General features: G+C 36.7%; 1 protein-coding gene across 1 annotated transcript in view; it reads right to left on the minus strand.

Annotated features, from left to right (window-relative positions):
* Positions 1-19790, minus strand: part of LOC121423607 — a 78377-nt gene that overhangs the window by 36400 nt on the left and 22187 nt on the right. The window contains exons 21-36 of the mRNA XM_041618990.1: positions 19379-19513; positions 18587-18793; positions 18135-18332; positions 17123-17281; positions 15300-15437; positions 13515-13721; positions 11881-12078; positions 11264-11422; positions 10236-10373; positions 8799-9005; positions 7565-7762; positions 6755-6910; positions 5466-5603; positions 3332-3535; positions 2094-2291; positions 891-1043 (exon numbers count right to left, since the gene is read on the minus strand). Of these exons, the coding sequence (XP_041474924.1) occupies positions 891-1043; positions 2094-2291; positions 3332-3535; positions 5466-5603; positions 6755-6910; positions 7565-7762; positions 8799-9005; positions 10236-10373; positions 11264-11422; positions 11881-12078; positions 13515-13721; positions 15300-15437; positions 17123-17281; positions 18135-18332; positions 18587-18793; positions 19379-19513 (2793 nt within the window). The remainder of the gene's footprint in view (positions 1-890; positions 1044-2093; positions 2292-3331; positions 3536-5465; positions 5604-6754; positions 6911-7564; positions 7763-8798; positions 9006-10235; positions 10374-11263; positions 11423-11880; positions 12079-13514; positions 13722-15299; positions 15438-17122; positions 17282-18134; positions 18333-18586; positions 18794-19378; positions 19514-19790) is intronic.

A 19790-nucleotide genomic window follows, 5' to 3' on the forward strand; every position in this document is an offset into this window, starting at 1 on the left:
CAATGATGTGATGAGTTTATTTTGTGCTGTTTTTAAGGAAGTTGATTGGTCAGCAGTTTTCTTAAAGTCTCATGTGTGAAAGACTACATACAGAAAATGTTGTGTTCTGTAGTGTCAGGTCTAAAAAAAAAGGATGTTAATAAACATTATATACCGAGTACTCTTCTAATTTCTTCTTTAATGCTTTGGCCAATAAATTTCAAAATTAAAGAGAGGCAAAACAAAAATTAAAAAAATCACTGAAAATAAAGCAACTTAAATTTTGTTTTTAGGTTGGGTATCTTGTAAAAAGTCTGTGTCTTTCAGTGGGATTCCACTATCAAGGCACTATGCATCTTCTTGTAGCTGCTTTCCTGAATTCCCCATTATTTTGTATAAAATGAAGTATGACGGTTGGTAATGAATGGAAATATAACAAATCTTAATCTATCTAAAATTTGTTTTTACCTTGTGAGCTTTTACCAAATTGTTTCTACAGGCTTCTTCAGAATAACGCTGACTCGCTGTAGATGGGGTAACATCGGCAGCAAGGCAGTTCGAGAGAGATGGGAAATAAGTATTAGAAAGTCTGTATTGTCCAATGTCTTGGCTTATGTAATGTATGATGAACCGCATCGCAGGACAATATAAACTTTCTACCACGTGCATTCCCATTCTTACCTTATGGACTGCAACGCTGCCGATACTACCCCATCTACATCGAGTCAGCATAAGTTTGAAGAAGCCTGCAGGACAAGCAGACGAAAGCTCATTGATTGTGGAAAGATGAAAATTTGTTTTGAGTTCTACCAATCAGATGAATCTCTTTACAAGTAATGAAAGGCTGCTTGCGGAATCCTTGTGCGAAAGACGTGACTCTGACTCTTAGGTACCATACATTCAATACTTACTGAATTCTTCTCTGTCATTCTCCATCTCTTGATAATATATCTTATAGCCATAGACATCACATGCATTCTCTGGTACAGACCATGATATCTCCACACCGTAAGAAGCACCACTTGTCTCCAGATTCTCTACCTTCAGTTCAGTAGGATCAAAACCTGCAATGATAAAAACATTCAGAAATAAAATTTTGCTGTAGATGAATTATTTTGAGTATGCTGTATATTCAAATCATGCATCGTTGTATCATTTATATAATTAGAGTATTTTATGTTCATGTTATGTTTTATATGGTCAAAAGATATTTTGAAATATGATTTGAAAAAGAAAACAAAAAATGGATCAGTAACAACAGGTCACTGGCATTTTGATTTTTTTTTATTATTTTGACCTAGGACCAGGCCATTTTAAGGACATTTTGTCATCATATGAAAATTTTCTTATTCCTCTTTCTAAGCTCGGGATGAAACTTGTTGACATTCCATTTTGAAAAAAGAGGAAAAATTTAAATATTAGGAATTTATGAATATTAATAAAATCCCCCACATCCACTGAGACCACCTCCCATCAGAACCTCATGCTTCGTAAATTCTTTTGGCCCTGCATCAATTTTTACATTTGATAGCCATACCTAAGATGGTATTACCCCCCCCCCCTTTCCTACCTTTATCTTAAAATCACTTATCTTTGTTTCTTGATTTGTACAATGTTTACGTATATGTATCATGTGATCTTTGTGTGTATCATAAGACATTCTAAATTATTTTGTGGGAACAAATTGAATTTCCATTTGTACTTCATTACATTATGGACAATACAAATATTTGAATCTGTGAATGACCTAATGCGAGTCTTGTCATATCGACGGCTGTGTGTGTGAGACCTATATGTGGCAATCTGAATGACAGTAGCGCACATATATTTGTCCATGTTCTCGCGATGATTCAGGGTGTGTAAATGTCAGAATGATAGTTGGTGAGAAGAAAATTAAATGTCAATGTACATTCAGAGTAATATGTCATTCACATCACTTTGTGTAGGAGTCCTCATTCAGTTGGGAATCCCCCCCTTACTCCTATAATTGTAAGAAAAGTAAGGAGAAAAATGGGCATCTGGAAAATAGAGATCTCGAAAAAAGGGAAGAAGGATAAGGAAGGTTGGACTGTATCGAATTGATAATCAAAAAAGAAAAGAATATGGACCATTACCTTTAGGAGATACCTCACAGACAAAATTAAACCTGACGTCGCAGACTTGAGCCTCGATCTCCCCTGAAGATGTCAGAGATCCACAGTCTGGCATCTCGTTGCTAGGGGAACCGGGAGCCCACAGGCTCATCTGCCAATTGTCAGACTCGGTGCAGTCCACCCATCTCCATTCACCCTCCACAGAAGTATCATGATAACCTGTTAAAGAAATAAGGAATGGTTCAAAGAGCTTCACTGGTTACCGGTCCAAAAGTGCAGTGGTGCTAAAAAGTTAGTGAACACTACTAGAAAATGTACCCCTTCATGCTGAATGCTACAATGATCTGTGAGCCTAGAGAAATAAACTTTATTGAATGTTTTATTTTATCACCTGACTGCACAATTAAATATCTTATAAATGTCAGAACTTGAACACTGTTCATTTTCTGATGGGGTTCACTAACTTGAGCACCACGATATACATACGATTGCATTGATTGTTTAAACGTCCATAAGTGGTCACACAACATTTTCTCCTGCGACAGTTGCTCCAAGCTTCATTTTGTCTAAGATCAAAAGGCAGTAGGGTTTTATGTTATGTTTAGGTTCAAGTTTTAAGTTAGTCTTTTGTTTAGTGTGTGAACTGTATAGCATTGTCGCCAGAGCAAATGTCACGGGACCCCATTAATGACCTGACACCGCAATACATTTCATGCTTGTTTTCTCCAGTCTAACAATCTCACCACGCATTCCATTCCATTCAATCATGATTCCATTGCTTGTACTAAGTAACACACAGGGTTAATTCCATGAAACACTCAATCTTGTTTTCATTGGACTTCCACTTTTTTCCATTGTTAAAAAAGAAAATTTGCTTTCACCATTTTCCTTTGTGGAAACCTTTATATTAAATTACAAAGATGAGATCTGCAAAAAAGAAGAAAATTTGATGTGAAATTGGGTGTTAAATATGCAAATGTTTTTCATGAATAAATTTGCATCTTTTATTCATAATAAATAATTATTTTCAGAATTAAAAAAAAACTATCTTGCACTTTATGTGGTAAGGAATGTACGTGCCAAATTTCGACGCGATCGGGCGAACGGCGGGCGAGATCAGAAGGGGGGCCATTATGCCCCTCCCATCCTCAATAGATCTCAAATAGCCCATCCTTTTAGGGTTAACAGAGAACCCTCCATGGTGGCTTATTGTTAATTTTGGGGTGGTAGGTCACAGAGAGGCTTTTTGAAGACTGTACCTATCCACCAGTTATTTGTATCCCCAGTAGCATTTATCTGTTGCATGATATAGTCCAGCTCCTCTTGATCGTTGATGATCACGAGATCAGAGTCCTTACGCGTCATACAGGTTTCACGTGTGTAGTGCCAGAAAGACGGGCTGCCCTCAACAAAGCGGTAACATCTTCCATTGGGAGCAAGGCTGTAGTCATCCGGGCAAGGTTCTGTGAAAGTACACATGATTTAAAGCGACTTTTCATTGACAAATCATGGGGAAATCAAGGTCAATCTCAGAACAGAGAAGGAATTCAAGTCTTTCACTCAGCTGCATGCCTGGGGGTGTTATGTAATAGACGCCGGCATGTCTGGGAGGTCTAAAGGAGAGTAAAAGTTAGTAGACTAACAGATGAACGGCCAGTAGACCAAATGCATTGCACATGGCCAAGCTATTTAATTCAGCTAATGCCTTGCCAATTGAAAACAAGTGGAATGCCTCTGGCCGTCTCACCTGCATCACGCGGTTCAATATAGCAGCAGTGCTCACTTTGAATACTACTCTAACTCGCACAAGATGTTCAGTGATACATGGTTACTCTTATGTCCACTTTTTATGAACTAGACCAATAAACTTACAGAGATATGATGGTTATTCAACAAAAAACCCCAACATGGCCAAAGTTCATTGACCTTACATGACCTTTGACCTTGATCATGTGACCTGAAACTCGAACAGGATGTTCAGTGATACTTGATTACTCTTATGTACAAGTTTCATGAATCAGATCCATAAACTTTCGAAGTTATGATGGTAATTCAACAGATACACCCAATTCGGCCAAAGTTCATTGACCTTTGACCTTGGTCATGTGACCTGAAACGCGCACAGGATGTTCAGTGATACTTGATTACTCTAATGTCCAAGTTTAATGAACTAGACCAATAAACTTTCAAAGTTATGATGGTAATTCAACAGATACCCCCGATTCGGCCAAAGTTCATTGACCCTAAATGACCTTTGACCTTAATCATGAGACCTGAAACTTGCACAAAATGTTCAGTGATGCTTGATTACTATTATGTCCAAGTTTCATGAATCAGATCCATAAACTTTCAAAGTTATGATGGGAATTCAACAGATATCCCCAATTCGGCCAAAGTTCATTGACCCTAAATGACCTTTGACCTTGGTCATGTGACGTGAAACTCATGCAGGATGTTCAGTGATACTTGATTAACCTTATGTCCAAGTTTCATGAACTAGGTCCATATATTTTCTCAGTTATGATGACATTTCAAAAACTTAACCTCAGGTTAAGATTTCGATGTTGATTCCTCCAACATGGTCTAAGTTCATTGACCCTAAATGACCTTTGACCTTGGTCATGTGACATGAAACTCTAATAGGATGTTCAGTAATACTTGATTAACCTTATGGCCAAGTTTTATTAACTAGGTCCATATACTTTCTAAGTTATGATGTCATTTCAAAAACTTAACCTCAGGTTAAGATTTGATGTTGACGCCGCCGCAGTCGCCGTCGGAAAAGCGGCGCCTATAGTCTCACTTTGCTTCGCAGGTGAGACAAAAAAATAGCAAAATTTGTCAGAATAATTGTGTTGCATTTTTCAAAACCAAAGACAGACAGTAGTTTTATAAAAAGAAAGGAAATCTAGATGAGAATGTGTGAACACGTAGTGGTAGAGTAGTCAAATGACCTAAAATACGCTATCTGTTATTTTTTGTACATATATTATCACTTATGTTTTTGTATTATTACTTCAGCATCAATACTTTTGAATCAAATGAGGTCATTTCCACATTAATGAAATCATAGAAAATCAATATATATATCCCATCTGCATGGTCTGGTGGTTAAGACTGCCGTCTTTCAATCTGAGGGACGTGGGTTCAATTCCCAGCCATGGAATGTTTTCCTTCAGCAAGAAATTTGCCCAATTGTGCTGCACTCAACCAAGGTGAGGTGAATGGGTACCCAGTAGGAAGAAATTCCTTGAATGCCTCAGCACCTATACATGTATATAACAGCACAACCAATCATAATCATAGTAGCGCTTTGTATCCTCGGGCAAATTAACTCCAGTTATTATTATCATTATTTTATTTTCAAATAAACAGTAAAATTTGAATCAATACCTGTTGTTGCTGTGACTGGGCCTACTGGACTAAGCTCTACATCTTTGCTAGTATGTGCAGCTATTGTGACATCATACGTTGTGTTTGGTAGCATGCCTCTGACCACTACACTAGAGGTATCCCCACCGTAGACAAAAACTGATAAATAGAAAAAAAAAATGAAAATAAAATCAATTTTTGGAAAAAAGGCAAAACTTAAGTAATATGGCAGGTAAATCTCGTCCACTCATCACATAGTCTACCTTCATTTAGTCTAATGCAATTCTATCAATCAACATTTCGTCTAATAGCCATCTGGTCCAATAATCACTTTGTCTAATCACCAGTTTGTCTAAGCCCATTTTGTCTTATAACCATTTGGTCTAATACCCATTTTCTTTTCATTCATTTAGCCCAATGAACACTTAGTCCAATTAGACCAAATGGTACATGAACTAAATGGCTACTAGACCAACTGATTATTAGACATAATGGTGAGTGGACGAAATGACAATTAGACCATGTGGATAGTGAACGAACTAATGGTAGACAAAATGATAGATGAGTTGGGAAATGGACGAATTGGCATTCCACCAATCTGAAATAAACCGTAAACCATAAACAAGATTATTCTATTTAATACCCTCCTTCTTCAAAAAGAAAGAAAAAAAGACCGAGACGGTTCAAGTGAAAATGGAGATAAAGAATTGAAATTTGTTCTATTTCGTCTACTTGCAATAGCCAAAGTCATTGCGGCTCACCTCAGTTCACGTTTACTTTTTCTTATATTTTTATGTACCATATTGAAATGTTTGTGATATTGTTAATATTTGATTGCATTTTGTTGAACAGAAATAAAATAAATCTAGATCTAAATCTATTCTGATTATAATTGCCCTAAATAAAGGAAAATAAATAATGGAAAACAATGTTGGAGATCAGCGCAGTTTATTAAAGAGTCTTTCAAGGCCTAGAAACATTAACTGTAGCTTATTATAGGAATAAAATTGATTGTGTTTTCATATTTTGGAATAAGTCAAATAGAAGGATAACTTGAGGTTTAGAAAGCTTGTAAACCCAGAAGTTTATTGCAAACAACTCTTGATTTAATTTCATTCATCTTTTGTGTTGATAAAAGGACATTTGTTTGGATGGTATTCATGCTTGATGCTTGAAGCACTTAGAAACACTGTGCATGTATTACATGTGATATAAATGTTGCATATTATTACTATTACAACAAATTTAGAGAGTGATACTACAATATTATCAAACATAATACATAATTCTTGTAGCACATTCCATCTTACTTGAAGCCCTGGTGGAGATATCTCCAGTCAAGTAATAGGAAATACGATAGCCAATCACATCACAGCTTGTCATAGATACAGTCCATGTGACCTCCAGGCCATAGGTCGTTGCTGTGGCATTAAGGTCATGAGGATTAGCATCTTCATCCCTGAATCCTAAAGGTTGTAAAAATTGAAAATAAAGTGACAAATTTTATTTGCATTTTAATTTTTCAACACAGAAGACAAAGTTAAAATGTTTGAAGTTACAGAATATGTCTGCCATGAGATGATGAAGAATGAATGATAAAGCAAAAAGTGTACTTATATATATATATATATATACTCTCTCATCAAAGGATAAATGTTAAACCTTCTCTAAGGAATGAATTACCATCAGATTCAGCATTTAACATTATGTGCTCTCCTTATTTGAGATTCAAGTGATATCTCTTTTTCACTTTTCTTTCAGAGCAAATCAAATGTAATCATAATCTAAACCATATGTGATTGGAACTCATTGAATTTTGTATTATTATCATTATTTTCACAACAATTTTATTTAAAATGTCTTTCCTTAATACTTTACAACTATCAGATAATTGAAATAAACTCGCCAAACGCCTTTATTATTTCAAAACACTGCTACATGTATGATTGTATATGCAAGTAATATTATCTATATTGTCATGTTCCAAATGCAGATTGTATACATTTAGTCATGTGCATAAATTTATACAATATGTTGCTTTTATGTTCAAGACGAATTTCCATTTATAGACAATAAATGAATACTTAAATTACTTATACTTAGACATAATAAATCTATACCTTTTGGTGCTATCTCACAAAGATAACTCAGAGGAGTATCACAAACCAGATCAACAATCTGACCATCAGGTTGCAATGCTGCACAGTCCAGACGACCGTTACCAGGGTGACCAGGAACCCATAGTGTATCCTGCCAACGAGACGATTCACTGCAATCGATCCATCGCCAGTCGCCTTCAACAGACTGGTCTGAATAACCTGAAAAATAGTGAGAAATATCGTAAGACCTAAGAATGTTGATGAGGTGAATCACTCCTGAAGATGGACAGACAACCTGCCCGAAATGTCGGGTCCTCTCTCCCGCTCCTGCTCTACAGCTCCATTCGCAGACTCAAGCTAGCCTTTTCTAATCTACTCACCCCTCTCTCACCTCTCCAACTCAACCAGCCTTCTACTCAAGCCTCTCATCCTGCCTCTCCGATCCCTCTGGTTGACAGTCCTAAGGACTACACTTGATTAAAATCTATTTCTCTAAAATCTCTATTTGTAATTTCTACTTTCCCGCCTCTCCATTTCACTTTGATCTCAGTCCTTTCTATGGTGTAGCATAAACCACTTCTGCAAATCACCATGCAAACCTTAAAATATCACCTGAGATGAATCAAGTTAAAAAAACTACTAGACACTTGAAATAAAAATGGAAATGAATAATAATAATAATAACAATTATACAAATAATATCAATAATAACAGTAAATATAATAATAATGATAATAATATTAATGATAATACTACTACTATACATTGGGCTTATAAAGCACCAAATCTACTCTGTAGCGATCTTAAGGTGCTATTCAATAATTATGAAGGAAATTACAAAGAATTTAAAAGAAGTGTTTCTAAGTGTTATTGTTTTAAATTTCAGAAATTAATTAAAAATATCTCTAAATGACATCAGCAAGCAAAAAATCATTTCAATTTATTTATTTCTGGGGGCTTTTTTTCACATCTTACTGCCTAAATCTGCAACATTGGACAAGCATTAACATTGCAATGAATGGGGAATTTTAGGGCTCCTTGTTTATAGTTTCCAGTGCTCTTTTGAGCATTTCGGGGGCTAAATTGCCCCCAGAAGCTGTGTGACTTTTTCCCTGGACATCAGAAAAACTGTTCCATAACTTAAAGGATGAGTGCACAAATGATCTTTCCCCACTAGGTTTCGGAAACTTTGGGGGTAACAAGAGAACTGGAAGTGGAGGTACGTAAGAATCTTGAAGGGGGAAATGCTCATTACCTATCCACCACATGATGTTTGGATCAATCTCAGCTGTTCTATTAATCAAGAAATCCAGCTCCGTCGGATCGTCGATGATGGCCAGGTCAGAGTCGGGCTCGTTGTCGCAGGTCCTCCGTCCTGTGGGCCACCAGGAACCGTATTCCAGGATTCTGAATCGATAGCAGTGGCCATTGGGCCCCTCCTCGTAGTTCTCAGGGCATGGAACTGGACAGTTGTAAGGAGGGAAAATGGATTGATCATTGGCAAACTTGGTTGAAGCACTAAAGAAGACTGTAAAGCCTGGATAAAACTTTGGTAAGGGTAAAAAATGTGAATTGCACTCAAGTTTCAACTAACATGAAAATCTTTGAAATGTCCGACCACTTATTTTCAACTGCCTATTCTCTGTGAAATTTCAATATTCAAATCTTGAATATCTAGTGCCCTTTCTCAACAATGTTTATTTCTTTCTTTAAAGAGGTTCTTTGAGCACATATCTTACAAATTTAGTGATTGGATATCTGAAAGTTATAAACTCCTGCATTTTTAACCAATTTCATGGTCTGGAGCAGGTTATGAATTTACCAAAATGAATTACCGACATAGATATTTTATATCCATTGAGCACCTGATTAAAATAAGTTTTCATGTAAAATTGCAAAAATTAATTCTGTAAAGCGACCCAACACATGAACAACAAATGTTTATGATCAAGTTCACTGAAAAATCTCATTACTAATCAGGGGCTGCGGAACGGTTTTAAAGTGGGGGGGGGCTGACCATGCTAAAAATCACAATCATATGGTAATTTTGATGTTTTTGTACATGGTTTTGGAAAAAAGTGGGGCTGAAGCCCCCCAGCCCCCCCCCCCCCCCCCCCCCCGGTTCCCGGCCCTTGCTAATTTATACCAAAAAAAATCAAAGGTTCGCTCTGATTCATTCTCTGCTAATTATTTTATTGACAGACTCTTTGTAGGATTCTGATTTAATGTACTGAAGAAAAAAAATCTTACAATTTTTTTTTGCTTTTAAATTTCATTTGGATTTCTGTGTTTTCATATTATTGGGATTATATTATTTTTTTCAATGGAAACAGTCAGCAAACTTCATTCTGACCATAAACAAGCTGAAACTGATTGAGTTTAATCAGTAAAAAATAGACATAATGATATATAAATATAAATGAATTCTGATACAATTTGGACTGTCTTTGTACACAAATTCATGTTTTGGAGCAATTTTTGGTCATGACATGCATTTACAAAATGTGTAATTTCAGAACCAGGTATGCTGGGGTTGCAGATTTGGTTTTAGAAGTTGTACAAGGTTTGAATAAAAAGACATGAGACGGCGTGGCACCAACTTTTTGCGTTACAGATTTATAGTGAAAATTGTTGAAGGTGGGGGGGGGGCTGATTAAAAAATAAGCTAAGATCTTGTGAAGATAACACTAACCTGTAGATAAAGTGATTGGTTCTGTTCTACCAAGCTCAATATCTTTGCTTGTCATAATAGCAACTGTGATGTTATAGGATGTGTTGGCATGAAGACCAGTAACAGAACCACCCATAGATTCACCACCATTCACATACACTGTGGATGATTACAAAAAGAGAAACATTATGATTAGGTCACCAGCAATAAGACTTTTGATATTAATGTGTTAATGAGACATTTCAAATATAAAACACAGACCGAACTTTCAAATGCCAATTTTTTTTCCAAGCAAATACAATTTATTGGTTTGATGGCAGCATAATGTACAATACTAACCTAGGATACCTTCTGTGTAGGCAGAAATGTACAAGGTATACAAATCATGTAAGAGATAATACACTGGTTTCTTGCTATTAAGGATTTACAATTAAGATAACAGCATTCCAGTTAACAAATACTATTTATTAATTTTATGAATTAGGGTAGCCCTATCAGTTCTACTGGGGACATTTGTGTACATTCACATACATCTGTATGCACTTCATAACGTGTAATCACTTACTGACGAGACTTTATATTTCAATATTTCTGGGCAAGGCCTGTTTTCTATAGGATGTATTTCTACATGTATATTACAGCACAAATGGGTAAAATAAAAATAAAGAATAAAAGGGACATCAAGTCCAATCAATAGGGTATCCACACTCATGGGTTTGATAAATTAAAGATCTGATTGGAATCATTGAGATCATAAGCATGTGGTATAATCAGAGGTCAAAATTAAAATCTTGGCCACATGCAGGAACATTATGAACATTATATTAATAACAACCACTATCATCATAATCATCATGTAAAAAGACACAATATCCTTCCTGATTCCTGGTGTTTTGTCTAGATCAAAAGCTGGGGGATTGAAAGTGGTAAAGTAGAAAGTGTGATCCCACTAAAAAAAATCCTGAAATTTAAAAGTAATTGCTATTTTCTGAGAGAGATTCAAACCAAAGTACACGAAAAATACAGAGATCTTAAACAGTGGAGCAAACCTGATGTAAACACATCACTGTCTTCTCCTGTTATTTCATAGTAGATCTTGTATCCTACAGCATTGCATCCATTCTCTGGTAGCTCCCATGTGACGTCAATGGTATACATCCCTCCTGTTGCTCTTACATTCTCAACAACTTGAGAATTAAGATCAAAACCTGAAAATATGAAAAAAATGTTATTAGTATCACCAGCATCATCATCATCACCATCATTACCATCATCATCATCATCATCTTCATCATCATCATCTTCATCACCATCATCAGCATCAACATCATCATTATCACAATCATCATCTTCATCATCACCATCATCACCATCATTGTCTTCATCATCATCATCATCATTATCACTACTACATGTATCATCCTCCTTCCCCTCATCATCATCATCATCATCATCATCATCTTCATCATCATTACCATCATCCATCATCATAATTATCATCATCATCATCATCATCAACACAACCCCATCATCCCCTCCTTCTCCTCATCATCATACTCATAATCATCCTAATCACCCTCCTCATAACGCTCCTCTTACTACTCATCAGCATTATCATCATCCTCATCATCATGAATCATCATCATAAAATAGAGCAGCTTTGAACCTGTAGGATATAGTTCGCACAGATAGCTGAATTTTCTGTCACAGGAAAGGTTGATGATGTCGCCACTTGGCTGAAGAGCAGCACAGGTAAGATCATCATCCGAGGGGTAATCTGGAGCCCAGAGAGTGTTATGGTAGCTGGTAGGGGTAGAACAATCCACCCATCTCCATTCTCCAGCAACATGAAGGTCAGATAAACCTAGAAGAACAAATAAGAGCTTTAGACCAAGAGGGGTATCCTGGAGCCCATCGGCTATCCTGATAATTTGTAATGGAAGAAAAATCCACCCATCTCCGTTTTCTGGGATCATCTAAATGCCAAATAATCTGCCTATTCTGTGGTTCATGAAGAATCAACCATCCTCACCTGGGTCAAGTGCAGCCAATGTGGATATATTTCTTGCTGAGGAAATGGAGTTGGATTCAAACTGATGCTCCTCTGATCAAAAGGCCAGATAAAGAACCACTGTTTGGTAGTGGATCGTATTACTGAACACTTTTTATGTATTCAATCACATCAAACACAATATACAAATACACCGGGTGTGAGAAAGTATGATGGATTATTTTATCCGAGGAAGGTTCAGCAATTACTATTTTTTTCAAGGGGGAAAGCCCCCCGAGAGGAAAAAATTATATTGCCGTACCAACTGAGGATGAATACTTCCAACTATGCTTTTAAAAAGAAATGTCCAACACATTTGTTTTATATCCCTTCCATATTAAAGTTTGAACGAAATATCATTGTTATCTAGTCCTAACTATAAACCCATCTCCATGATCTGGAAAGAAACCTAGATAGGCTAAGCTCTAATTTAAGCAAAATTGGCTAATCATCTATAAAGCTGGCCAGTTCCTACTATGCTTTCAAAAGAAACGTCTGGTATATTTGTTTTATATCCCTTCTATAATAAAAGTTTGAATGAAAAATATTTGTAATCTATTCCTGATTGACCCATCTCCATGATCAGGAAAAAATCTAGATTGGGTTAGCTCTAGTTTATGCAAAATTGGCTTATCATCTAAGCTGGCCAGTTCCTGGATAGACTGTGCATGGCTGCTACCAGCCCAACCCAGCTCACTCATGGTGGTGTGGTGTTGTATGGCAGCTGTGAGCATTTATACAATTTCACTTACCGGTTGTGATGTGAAAGTTTTGAACGAATCCTGCTGAACTAACCTCGAGCAACCCAAATCTTTTGATGATCAAATGACGGCCATCATAAATTTTATTTCAGCATGCAGATTCATTATAAACAAGGAAGATGCAATTTCACATTGACATTTGGGTTATCAGAAATTTATGATTCAGCTACATGTATTGCGCTGCGCTCAACGGAACCTGATGAAGCGTCTGACCCAAAGCATCACTAGACATACCCGGTGGACACAGCCCGCTTTGTGCTGTTTCTGATTGCGTTGTTTCCAGTCGGAGCAAAATAGTGAAAAAAAACTTTTTATTCTCACGTCACAAACAATTTTGATTTCCAATATGAATTTAATTTATCTGATAAAATTATCATTAGTAACGTGTAGGGCTCTTGACCAATGCAATAGAAAAAAATAGTATTTTCTATACAAGCCGGTCGGTATTATGCAATACTCAACAAGAATGATATTTGAGATGTCACTTACCAATCCACCACGTCATAGTTGGGTCTATCTCTGCACTTCTGTTGACAAGAAAAGCAAGTTCCTCAGGATCATTGATGACCGCTAGATCAGAGTCCTCTACATTGTCACATGTCCTTCGACCAGTCGGCCAAGTAGAACCATAGTCTAGTATCCTGAATCGGTAACAGTGACCATTGGGACCTTCCTCGTAAATGTCTGGACATTCATCTGCGGAATGGAAACAAACATGCATGTCAAGCTTACTGGAGGATGGATTCAAAGGCAAACCTGAAATATTTTACATGAAACTTATCTTGATGAAAATGCAGAATATGTTAAGATTAGTTCAAATGAAATTTCCAAAGGTTTACTTTTTTTCATATTATTAATCAAAATTGAATTAATAGAATGATAACATTAATATTTTATAATCCTTTTCATCAAAATTAATGCACAACGGCAAATTACTTAAAGCTTGATCATGGCTTACCTAGAAATAAAACTATTGGGGTGTTGCAAGAAACTTGCGATCAATTGCAAGTCAATTTTTGGTCCCTAAATCAATCATATGTCTTGCAGTTAATTGCTAATTAGTGATTGATTGCTAATCTGCTCCTTGAAACAAGAAGTATATTCTGATTTGCTACAGCTAACATTGATCTATCAGTTCAAAAATTGCAACAGAATATTTGCAATTGATCGCAAATATTTCCTTGGAACACCCCCTATATGCAATAAAGATAATGCCTAAGCTTAAAAATATGTAAAACAGCTATTTGGCAAGTTAAGCAAGATGATCTAACAAGCTGGTGACCACAATGATACTATGGGGTGAGGCACAACTGAAATTATGCTGAAGTCTTACCAAAGTTTCGGACATTGCTTGGCAATGTGACTGCCATGGTACCTTTCAATATCCAGTGTATCAAGGAACTTTGTTTAAGCTTTGAATACCCCTTTTACTTGGATTTTGATTTTTAGTCTTAACAAATCATTTAACAAGTGATAAATTATGTGATATGTGTTATCTTCACAAGATATGAACATGCTTATAATTGGTTTACATTATTTTAATTGGCGGTCAATTTGAACCCCCTTCAGGTCCCAGCCACTGATTGCTTGATTGCCGCAAAAATTTGCAGGTGCATAGAGCCAGATGTAAACTACAAGAATATACAGTAAAATTTTCAAAAACTTGATTGTTTTGATTTTTTCATTAATTATGCAAATAAAGGTATGAAATTTGCCCTAAATTTGTTGTTTTTGTGTATGTTCCTACCTTTACTCACTTAATATAGCTAGTAGAATGCTAATTTTTGGTAAAAATATCAATTTTATGCATTTCTAACATTAATCTTAAAAAAATTGCAAAACATAAATAATTTCCTAAGTATTTCATTTTTTAAAATTCTTATGTATTTCTTTGTTTTTTCAAACCTTTATTTTTTTATTTTTTTTTTCAATGCACTTCGTTGCGACCCTTTTGCGATCATAAATAGCATAAAGTAAATCCATTTAATCCAACAAAAGTAAAAACAATTATACAAGTACATTTCTGATTTTCGGTTAAAAAAAAAAAATTTCATTGACTTGGTACATGGAATCACATTTTTGAGAAATTCTGGGTTTGACGTGCGTTTACAGAATCTTCCGTAATTTCGGAACTGCGTACCAAATGCATCACAAATTTAGTCCCAAAAGACCTAAAAGTATAAAAAGTCAGCGAGCAATATAGACAATCGCCCCCCCCCTTCCCAAGTTAAGTAAGGGTTTATGGATATCAAACAAAATGGTGAATGGCCATACCTGTAGAGAGAGTGACTGGTTCAGTTCTACCAAGCTCAATATCTTTGCTTGTCATAATAGCAACTGAGATGTTATAGGAAGTATTTGCACGGAGGTCAAAGACGGTCCCGTTAACAGAGTCACCACCATTGACATATACTGCGGAGAAATGAGAAAGTTGATTTTACCTCTTAACATGCCACTTTCATCAGCTGGCATGAAATGATACACATAAACCATACAGAGCTTCAGGATAGCTGGCACATGAAAAGGTGAGGAAACAAAAAAGAGTTTCATCTAAAAAAATTTTAAAAAGGAAGAAAAATTGCAGCTATTCTCATGATTTTGATTGAAACAGGGATTCTGCATCCTAGAATAAGAACATAAAAATCTTAAATAAGTTCGTGTATTCTTTTTTTTCATTGTTGGCAACCTCATCATCTATGAGCAAGTTTATTTTCAATTCTACAAATCTTTGCACATGTCATCAATGAAGTAACAATTAATTAATAATTAAAATGTAGAACTGAGGTGATTTATAAAAAAAGCACAGCTTAAAGACATAGATAACATGTGAAACATATATACAGTGCATAGATACATAAGAATACATACATATACATCATGTTATGGAACAGAAGAGGAGAGAAGAAATTGTAGAGGGCAGAAGTTTAAGGAAAATAATTTTTTAAAAAGGCAGAGCTAGGAGGTATAATTCATTTTTGTCTTGACCTGAGTATATGTACCTTTTATTTGAAATTTGAACAGATTCTGTGCTCCTAACATAAAGGTTTGTAATCAATTGCTAAATGCCAATTACCAATCAAGATCATTGATGCATCTGCACTTTGTTCAAAACACTGAAAACGGACCAATCAAAGTGATTTGTCCACATGTGCATCTCGCAACGCAAACCTTTATGTTACGGGGCCAAGCTCCATTTTGTAATCCCTCTATCCTTCTCTTACAGATACCCCACGCATGCAAACATACACACCTTAGCATGTTAGCATGCATCTTCATGAATCTTAGAAACAATGCCCAATAACAAACAGTTATAAAGACAAGACAAATCATACCCATGCCTTATATATTCTATGAACACTATTGAAACAAATACAACTATATTATGTGACTATATAACCTATCAACCTAACAAGATTGAAGTGGAATGCAAACCAGGGGCTGTTTCAAAAAAAGAGTTACAACTGTTGTAACGTCGCCATTATGGCAACTACCATGGCAACAGGGCTCAGCAGCCAATCAGAATCAAGGTTACCATGGTAGTTACCATAATGGCAAAGTTACAACTCTTTGTGAAACGGGCCCCTGGTGTGTGTTTCAAAACGCTATTTGTTAAGATATGCACAGTTTTACGGATAGCTTGAACATGTACTTAGATGCCAAGTCGGTATCATTTAGCCAGTGCGTTGTGTGTAAACGTCTCTCCCCCGTTTCATAGATGCAGGCTATGTTACAATGGAAAACACTCCATCCATCGGATAGGACGTTAAATGGAGGCCCAGTGTAGAGGAGAATCACCACCTTTGCACGTTAAGAACCCACTGCACTATTCATATAAGTATAGGGGGAAACCCCGGTGTAGTGGTCCACCTGCATTCCCCAACCAGTTATTGGGAGGAGAGACCTGAGGGTCACAGTTCTCTGTGCGTGCCCTTCTAGGCGACCCAGATTGGCTGGCTCCTCCAATGCGCCTTTGAATGTCTTTGACAGATATATGGCACTATACGAATGCTGTGCATCATCATTTAACATAAGATACATGTAGGATCAACAGTCATAAAGTCGTTTGTACCTTACAGGCAGCTTCATGAAATACCTACCTGATCTAAACACATCACTGTCTTCTCCTGTTATTTCATAGTAGATCTTGTATCCTACAGCATTGCATCCATTCTCTGGTAGGTCCCATGTGACGTCGATGGTATACATCCCTCCTGTTGCTCTTACATTCTCAACAACTTGAGAATTAAGATCAAAACCTGGAAATCAAATGGATCCTTAACATTTCAATGTCCTTTTATATAATATTGTAGGAATGATGGTTGATGAATCGGATGAAAACTTGACGGAATTGATGTACTATCTTAAAGGAATCAATCTTGATGATGGCCAAGTACCAATGTGTCATTCTACCCTCTCATCATCACCAATTCTTCATCTTCCATCTTCTTCTTCCTCCTTATTTTTCTCTGTGTCCTCGTTCACTTATTATTGCTATTTATTCTTAAAATTCTAACTTTTTCTTCTGCTTCTAAATCTCTTTACTCTTTCTGCTCTTTTCCATTCTTTTTCTTCTCTTGCTACTCCTTCTCCACATCCTTATCTTTCTCCAATGCCTAATTTTTCTTCTTCTCATCCTCTTACCTCCTCTTCAACAATCTGCCCCTCTCTTCCTTCACTTCCTAATCCCCTCTGCCTCAATCATTCCAACTCTGTATTCTAAATCCTCACTCCCCTCTTCCAACATTATCACAACAACCATCTCACATTCCTCCCCTTTCCGTACCCCTCCACCTCTTCCTACATTTACTTGCCCTCTTCCTCACCCATCCCCTCCTCCACCTTACCACCTTCTTTTTCTCCTCCTCCTCTTCCTCAACCGCCCCAAAATTTTCCTCCACCTCCTCCCCATCCTCCTCCTCATCTTCTTCCTCGACTTCTTCCTCATTCTCCTCCATCTTCTTCTTCCTCCTCTACTTCTTCCTCATTCTCCTCCTCCACCGTCGCATCGTCCTCCCTCCTCAATCCCCTCTTCCTCCTCTTCCTGTATCTCTTCATCTGAGTCATAATTCCCACATGTATCATCATCTTTACACAAAAGTATTAAAGTACCTTTAGGATACAGTTCACACAGATAACTGAATCTTCTATCACAAGGAAGGTTGATGACGTCACCACTTGGCTGAAGAGCAGCACAGGTCAGTTTCATATCCGAGGGGTAATCTGGAGCCCATAGGGTATCTTGGTAGCTGGTAGTGGTGGTACAGTCGACCCATCTCCATTCTCCAGCAACATACAGGTCAGATAGACCTAAAGAGAACAGGTGGTGGTTGGAATATATTTGCATATTAACAGCACTTTGATGATCTTAAGGTTGACAGAAGTATAAATTAATCTCTTAACTCTTTGGCTACTGCAAGCAGTTTGCAACTTTACGTAGTCTAGAATATTCAATAGTTAAGGCATTAATATGGACACTTTTTTCAATTAACTGTATGCGCTTGACAAAATATTCAAAACTCGAGGTATACAAAATTATCAGCAGCAATCAAAACCACAATTACCAATCCACCATGTCATATTTGGGTTTATCTCTGCACTTCTGTTGACAAGAAAAGCAAGTTCCCCAGGATCATCGATGACCGCTAGATCAGAGTCCTCTACATTGTCACATGTCCTTCGGCCAGTCGGCCAATGAGAACCGCTGTCTAGTATCCTGAATCGGTAACAGTGACCATTCGGGCCTTCCTCGTAATTATTTGGGCATGTCACTGAATGTAAGATAGAATAAAAGAGAGATAGAAAAAGAGATGTGATAGCTGAAGTCGGTATGGTAAGGGTTTGGGATTTACGTGACCTGGTTTCGATCATCACTTGGTACACTAGTGCACTTTGGTAAAGCATTTGTCCCCATTACCAGATCCGTTGGAGAGTACCTCAAGCATTTGTTTATCTGGTTACATGCTTACAAGCATACATGCTCTCTTAGCAATCAGGAAAAAAAGTATCACCAACAATCAGACAGAGAATTTTTTTAAAATCAAATTTAAAATGAAAATAAAGTAGCTGTATATATAAAGCAATAATCAAACTAATACACACATTCAAACAATATTTCAGATGAATAATTCTCATGATTTTGTGGATCTAGCACTAAGCCAATAATCATGTCATTCATGCCAAAGTGCTATAGCATCAGGGTATGTAAACATTTTACTCCTTGTGTCATATTTGAGTATTCAGTTCTGTATTTGTCCTGAATCATTGTTTTTCCCCTGATGATTATGATTGAGTGATATTACACAACAGGACCTCATGGGAGACAAAGACGACTGCCAATTAAGGACTATACTTACGTGTGGTTCCAACGGTGGTGACAGGTGAGAGCTCAGCATCCAAGCTGAGGATGAGTCCAACACCTACGGAATATCTCCTTTCAGGAAGCAGACCAGATATAATAGCACTATCAGCATCTCCACCGTATACTATCACTGTGGTAGGGAATTTACAAAACTATTATATATATATATATATATATATATACATATATATATATATATATATATATATTTTATTTTCATATTTTATCATAATCTGGTCGCGTCGTGGTCTAGGGTTCTGACTCTCGCCTTTCAAACAGAGGGTCGTGGGTTCGAATCCTAGCCATGGCATGTTTTCCTTCAACAAGAATTTATCCACTGTGCTGCATCGACCCAGGTGAGGTGAATGGGTACCCGGCAGGATTAATTCCTTGAATGCACTAAGCGC

Source organism: Lytechinus variegatus, chromosome 11 (genome assembly GCF_018143015.1).
Source record: "Lytechinus variegatus isolate NC3 chromosome 11, Lvar_3.0, whole genome shotgun sequence".
Classification (NCBI taxonomy): Eukaryota; Metazoa; Echinodermata; class Echinoidea; order Temnopleuroida; family Toxopneustidae; genus Lytechinus; species Lytechinus variegatus.